Source organism: Petaurus breviceps, unplaced genomic scaffold (genome assembly GCF_028583685.1).
Source record: "Petaurus breviceps papuanus isolate PSGF00001 unplaced genomic scaffold, PetGlider_PUasm1.0 189, whole genome shotgun sequence".
Taxonomy (NCBI): domain Eukaryota; kingdom Metazoa; phylum Chordata; class Mammalia; order Diprotodontia; family Petauridae; genus Petaurus; species Petaurus breviceps.
Genome location: NW_027185809.1, coordinates 9,186,724 through 9,193,657, shown reverse-complemented (window position 1 = coordinate 9,193,657; position 6,934 = coordinate 9,186,724). Strand labels below are relative to the sequence as shown.

At 35.9% G+C, this 6,934-nt stretch overlaps 1 protein-coding gene across 5 annotated transcripts in view; it reads left to right on the top strand.

Moving 5' to 3' along the window:
- The first annotated feature begins 431 nt into the window (after positions 1–431).
- Positions 432–6,934, top strand: part of LECT2 (leukocyte cell derived chemotaxin 2) — a 14,441-nt gene continuing 7,938 nt past the window's right edge. Inside the window, exons 1-4 of one of the 5 annotated variants that reach the window (XM_069091883.1) lie at positions 432–589; positions 909–1,005; positions 5,106–5,312; positions 6,717–6,813. In XM_069091883.1, the coding sequence (XP_068947984.1) occupies positions 5,267–5,312; positions 6,717–6,813 (143 nt within the window). In that variant the 5' untranslated portion in view covers positions 432–589; positions 909–1,005; positions 5,106–5,266. Of the gene's footprint in view, positions 590–827; positions 1,006–3,975; positions 4,358–5,105; positions 5,313–6,716; positions 6,814–6,934 lie in introns of those variants that run through there. The other 4 variants (XM_069091884.1, XM_069091885.1, XM_069091887.1 and 1 more) reach the window with 4 other exon arrangements.

Here is a 6,934-nt window from a genome sequence, read left to right as displayed (position 1 = left end):
TGCACTACAGGCTCATGTCCATATCGGCACTGAGTGGGAGAGGCCACCTACCTAGAAACTCACAGCACTTCTTGTCTTGCTTATTGAATTAGAAATAATATTTCTAAGTAATAGTGAGTTCACTCAGTCCCTAAGTTGCCTGAACTTTCCATGGACCCCAACATATATTGAAAGCATTTTTACTCCCTCAAACTTGCTTGCTTGCGTACCTGCATGTGTTTTGGCCGTACTTTTAGTTCCAGGGACTAGCCATTCCTGAAACATAAACAAGGCTGTGATGAGAACTGGCTATTCTCTCAGCCTTGAAACTTGATTAATGACAACTCTACGGCCCATGTGGAGTCTACACAAGGAAGTTAAGACACAACTGGACCTTAAATCATGCCATTAAAGTTTGGCGCGAAACTTTAACATTTGGCAGCCTGTCTTCTTTGTTCTTACCCCATAAAAACCCCTGCTTCCAACTGCCTCTTTGGAATCTCACCCATGGAAAAGACGCTCTGCCTGGGACCCTCCCATTCAGGACTCAGAGGCTGTACCCCGGGATTCCCCAGCCATGCTGATCGAGAGTTGGTGCTCCCCCGAACTGGTGATGTTTTCTTTCCCTCCTCTTACTATTCTTATTTCTTATTTTAGTTATGCTTGCTTTAATTGTGCTAGGAATATTGCATTGCTGATGCCGATTTAAGCTTCCTTGTTTCTATGTTCACTAAATAAGACTGTGTCATTTGTAGGTGCAAATCTGAACCCCATTAATAAAATCTCAAAACACTTATCAGGAAAGAGACAGAGAGAGGTTTTTGTCTGTCCCATCTTTTCATATGCAGGGCACAAGTCAGACAATGAAAAGGCTTTCCATTATTATGCAGTAAAATATCAGGTAACAGTCATAGGTGTATACTATGCAGGTTCTGAATCCAGAAAAGAAAGAGATCTACCATCACCTATTTCCAGAAGCAGACTCACAGGATATGAATTGGCAGCAGAGAGAGCAATGGGTGTACGGTAAGTCTTCCCATTACCTAATGAGTATACAAAGAATTCATAACAACTACTAAATGGTTTTTAATATAGATGAAAAACAACAACAAAAATAAAGGGAAAAAGCATTGAAAGGAGTCAACAATTCCAAAGGCAAATCTCCTCTTTTTAAACTGAAAGGGAGCTAAATTTCAGTGATATGTAAGAATTAAGAGATTTAAAATACAAATACAATCTCTTTTATTTATTATATTTAGAAGTTCAAAGAATTGCAGGAAGAAAGGAATTTACTGCACTCCTAGACAATACCATGGATGGTGAGGAGAGTGACAATTAATAGGGTTATTACTTATAACAATAAATATGGAATGTTCTGAATAAAAGTAACATCAGTAAAAAATGTTTGCAGCGAACGTGAGAGCTAAATATAGTATCACCAATGCCATATTCAGAGCACCTATGGCGGCTATGAATATTCCAGAGTAATTTGGAATCACAAAATATAACAGACTCTCCATATGGAAGACAGAACCAAAATATTTATTCAAATACCAGAAAGCTGAATCCCAACACCAGAAAGTCAAGTCTGTCATAAGAACAAAGAATACATACACAATAGCAATGTAGGAGGCACTGCCATCCCCAAGCCTTCCCCCTCCTAGGGCCTTCCCACAAATGAACACTCACAATTTGCTGCCTGTTTTTTCTCTCACCCTCAGCTCTAACTGCTCTGACCAACTTCCTCCCAGTTTTCCTCCATCCTTCCTGTTTCAACCCTTCCTGCTCCCACCACAGGCTTCATGTGACTCAAACGCATATAACTTAGGCTTCCATGTGACTTGAGTAGGTCACATAGGCTTATTAATGGATGGGAAAGATCTTCCCATTTACATTACCATTACAAATACATAAAGAGAATTGTATAAAAAAGCCAGAGTAGCAATTCTCACACCAGAATAGGTAAGTAGTCAAATTGTTAATAATCATCTAAAAACACTCAGCTTCACTAATAGTCAAAGAGATACAATTAAATAATTTAGAAATAACACTTCATACCCATCAAAGGGCAAAAATAATTGCAATCAAGTAAACCCAACTCTGGGGAATTGTTGGGAGAGATATTCATTGCTGGTGGAATTGCAAACTAGAATCTTTTTGGGAAAAGGAATGCAACTATATAACAAAAGTCACAAAAATATTCTTTGAAATTTTGACAAAATCATTCCATTGTTGGGCATATTTGAAAGTATTATTTAAAATACAAAGAAGTTTATAGAAGCATTTTTGTAATCTCCCTCTCTCTCTTACACACACACACACACAACACACATACACACACCCCACCACCACCACCACCAGATAAAAAAATGTGTCTAATAATCAATAAAAGTTTAAACAAATAATATTGGTATAATCCTGTAATGAAATTCTATAATGCAATTGAGACAAAGAAGTAGGAGTAATTCAAAGTTATCTGAAAAGACCCTTAGGACATGTGAAAAAAGCAGAACTGGGAAAACAGGGTATTCATTAATGATGACTATATAAGAAGAGTTCTTAGAAAGAGGGATTGAAAATTCTTTATTGAATTCAATTCAACAGCATGTACTAAGAAACTACTTATATGTAGGGCACTCTGTAAGGCATTGTAGATTTAAAAAGAAATGACAAGTCTGCCCTCAAAGACATTGAATTCTATAAGGTTTGAAACCCCTTCTTGTTCCCTTGATCTCATCTTCCCTGCTCCATTCTGGCAGATTACCTTGGTAATTATTTCCCCACCTCTGATTTTCAGTCTCTACTTATCTACTGCTTCTTCCCTGATGCCTTCAAATACATCCACATTCCTTTAAAAAAAATCCCTCAGTTGACATTACCATGTCCTCAGGTTATCATCCTATATTTTTTCTTCCTTTCACAATCAAGGGAAGGAAGGAAATAAGCATTTATTAAGTGCCTGCTATGTGCCAGGCAGCATGCTAAGTTCTGGGAAAACAAATACAAACAATAAAAGAAGACAGTCCAAGCACTTACTTTCTAAAGCACTTACTTCCTAAAGAGCTTACTTTCTAATGTGGACAAGCATTAGACAAAAGGTAGCTGAGAAATGAGGAAAGGGTGGTAGAAAGGGATGATATGTGACTTGGGGGCATGATTTGGAAATCTAGAAGCCAGGAATAGGACTGGGAGGTAATGAAAGTCCTTCCAGAAAATGGAGGCTCCAGGGAGAACTCAACAATAAGAGAAAGGTATGCATCTTACAGAGGGATGTTTCAGGTTAAAAAGACTTCAAGGTTAGTTAAATGTTCCAGGAAGCAGAAAATCTAGGTACTAATAGAAGTCCCAGGAAGAGACAGTATGGTTTGAAAATTCAACGGCCAGAAACAGGGCAGGGAAATGAAGGCTGTTGGCAATGTAGGGGGTTGGAATAGATGATCTATGAGGTCCCTGTTAGCACTTGAGCTATGATCCTAGGGGGAAAAAATAAAGAAAAACAGCTGTCTGTAGTCATTACCTCCACTTCTCTTACTCATTTCATAACCTCTTACAATTTGTGTTCTGGCTTCATCAGGCAACTGCAACTCTCCAAAGTTACCAGTGGAGTTCTTAATAGATAGATCCAATGGCCCTTTCTCAATCCACCTCCATATAAATCAAAACAACTCTAACATTACAAACTGACAGAACTGGAAAAAAATGAATTGTCAATGTTGGAGAGGACTTGGGAACATAGGTGCAGCAATATACTGTTGGTGCAAATGTGAATTAGTCCTGTATTCTTAAATATTTGGGAATCATGGAAGAAAAGTGCCAGATGACAGAGACTTCAGATATAAAGTATAGGAGATGAGGCAGCTTATGACAGGTACTTCATTGTATCAAAGTAGACTGACTTACACTATCTCCTTTCATAATTGCTGAAAATAAATATAATTATTCTATTTTAAATTTAGTCTTCTTATATAACTCAGTGTAATGCGAATGTAAATTTTAAAGATCTTCCCTGCCCCTAGGCTAAAGTGCACCAGAAGCCTGGGGAGGGAGGCTTGTTTTTCAGAAGATACTTTTTGATTGGCCAGTGGGTCAAAAAGGTTGTTACATTCTCTGAGCCAGGAGAAGGCTATATAAGCACTGATGTGTAGCTTTGTTTTGGGACTCCCTTTGAGAAGTGTTCTGTGATTTGATCTGAATTCTGGGAAGCCGTTGTTGAGAGTCCCCCGGCTTTGAAAAACCCAGAATGTGGAAACCCAGATGTTGACTGGGTATGGATGTAATGGTTGGACAGTTTGGAAATCTGTCTACTTGATGTTTCTGTCTTGATAATTATGCCTGTATACTTTGAGGTTCAGGGTGCTGACCTTTTCTCCTGAACAAGGTAAACGATATATGTCTGACTGATTAAAGTAAGCTTGTTAACCCATTTTGAGTTGCTTTCCTTTAGCAAAGCAGATCCAAGAACCTGTGGTAGCTGCAAACCCTGAGGACGCTGGGGGTGCTTGCTGCTACACTCAGTTCACCCTCAGAGTTCACACGTTGCTTCTCCAGATTTCTTCCAATACATCAATAATTTTCTTTTCTGTTTTTGTTCTTAACAAAGATAAAGTTCAATACTCTTTTGGTGGTGATTTTCTTTTCTAGGTGAATCAACTCAGCTATTAAATGTTTCATTTATAATTGTTCTTTATTTTGCAAATATAATGCATGCTAGTCTGTGACCTTTGGAAGATGTCAGTATTTAAACCTTTAAAACATATGAGATTGCCACCAGCTATTAAGAAAATTCAACAATTCAAGAATCACATAACAAGAAAAACAAATTCCTGTACACATAACTACAATCTGCCATCCATGAAGACATTTCCTTATTCTTTATCCAAGTTGCTTTAACTTTGTCAAAATGCCCTTAAGTTTTCATTTCATTTTTCCTTTTAGTCATATCTAATTCTTTTGTTTGACTTCAAAAATATTTGGGCTTTTTGTTTGTTTTTTCACACTCTTATTAAGCTCTATGAATGAATCACATAGCTCGTTTTGGTCCAGCAAGATTCCATTTTATCCAGTTTCTTTATAACTCTGCCAGCCTTCTCCAAAACATTCTTTTTTTCTCTTACTCTGTCTTTCAGACACCTTTCTTCATCTTTCTCATTAAATTAGTACTAAAAACAAGAACCAACTATATTTCTGAGACTAAAGAGGCTTATCATTGAACTTCATCAAATATCGAGAGAGACCAAGAGATTCTAATAACCCCGAGCATCTGTCCCATCAGAGAAAAGGTGATCAGATGTTTTCCATCAAGATATTCATTTTTGTTGCCTTGATTTCAACTGGTAAGTTAAAATGAAAACTTTAATAGATCCATTCATGTTTTCAAACTAATTTTAAGGGAGCATTTAAAAGTCATGAAGACAACTAAAATAGTACAGTGTAAGCTACTAGTAAAATTAGTTTAGTGCTAAATGAATTCCATCTACAGGTTATTTTGATAAGGAGAGAAGTATAAGGTAGTATGGAAGTATCAGAAAATCACTTAATTTTGCTCTTGGATTTACTAAAATTAGAATTGGAAATCAGAAAAATGTTTGGTTTTGTTTTAGAAACAAAATAATTCCAGTATTCTAGTATTTGTTCACTAGCATTTTTCTATTTGTCTTGGAAAAATCCCTAATGAAAGACTAATGTGTTTGAGATCAAAGATTAAAGTCCACTTAACATAGAAAGAGGAAAAAAAATCAGTGAACCCATACTACACACCTTTATCTACACATTTCTTCTAAAAGTAAATGTTAGTTTTTATAAGTTACATTTTGGTCAAGGATATTTCTCATGAATTAATTGAGTTTTGTTCTATGACTTTTCTTATGAAATTCAACATATGTGTGTATGTATCTGCACACACATGTATATAGCCACTAAGAACCCTTCAATAATATTAACAAATTATTCCTTTCAAGGCAAAATAGAATTTAATAATTATTCTTTCTTGTGGAAGTTAACTAGGATATTTCAAATATATTGTGAACTAATAAAATCCAGAATCCAAGGGTAATACATTTAACTGAAATATGAACTTTTGTAAAACTGATCAATAGATATGTGCCCCCAGTGTTTCAGTATTTTCAATTTTTATGTCATTTTGTTAATATATTGCCACGAGGTACTGGGTTTGCTTCATTTCCACCCATTGGTTATATAATGCTAAATAAACCTTGCTGATGAAATTTCTTGTTTATCTGGAACATTCCCCACCCCGCCCTCATTCAAACTTTGTATACGGACTGAGTTATCTTAAGAATAGAATGAAAAAGTCCTGTTTTGAAGCTAACCTAGTATCTCAGAATGTTTTTTTTTTCCATTATGGATGCTATTATTGAATGTTGGTTCAATGTTATTATTGAATATTATGGTCAGAATATTCAGAAATTTTAAAAAGACATTTGTATGTTACAATTAAATTAAGTTGGCTATAATGTTGTCAAAGCTTTGTCTCCTGGGGAAAACAAAACACCAGCAAATCAATATTTTGAAAAATATTGTGGGTGCCATTAAATAGTAGGAATTTTTGTGTTGTAGGAAATTTAAAATTTATGCCTTACTTAGGGTATAGATAGATAAATAAATATCCAGGGATATAATTTTAAGAATTCTTTAAGTGACTAGAGATTGAGAAGGTAGGGAACATCCTAGACCTAGACAATGAAAAATAACTTACATATTTTACCTTTTCTTTTTAGCATTGGCAGGACCATGGGGTGTTATATGTGCTGGAAAAGATAAAAATACTATCAGGGGCCGTGATCGTTATGGCTATGGAAAATATGGAGCTCCTAGGTATGGTCTGTTTAACTTATGCCAGGAGTTATCCTTGGTCTTCTTCCAAGTCTGTCTTATTTATTTTTCTTGTGAAAAAGTAAAGGAATGATAAGAGAGACAGCATGGTGTAGTGGGGAGC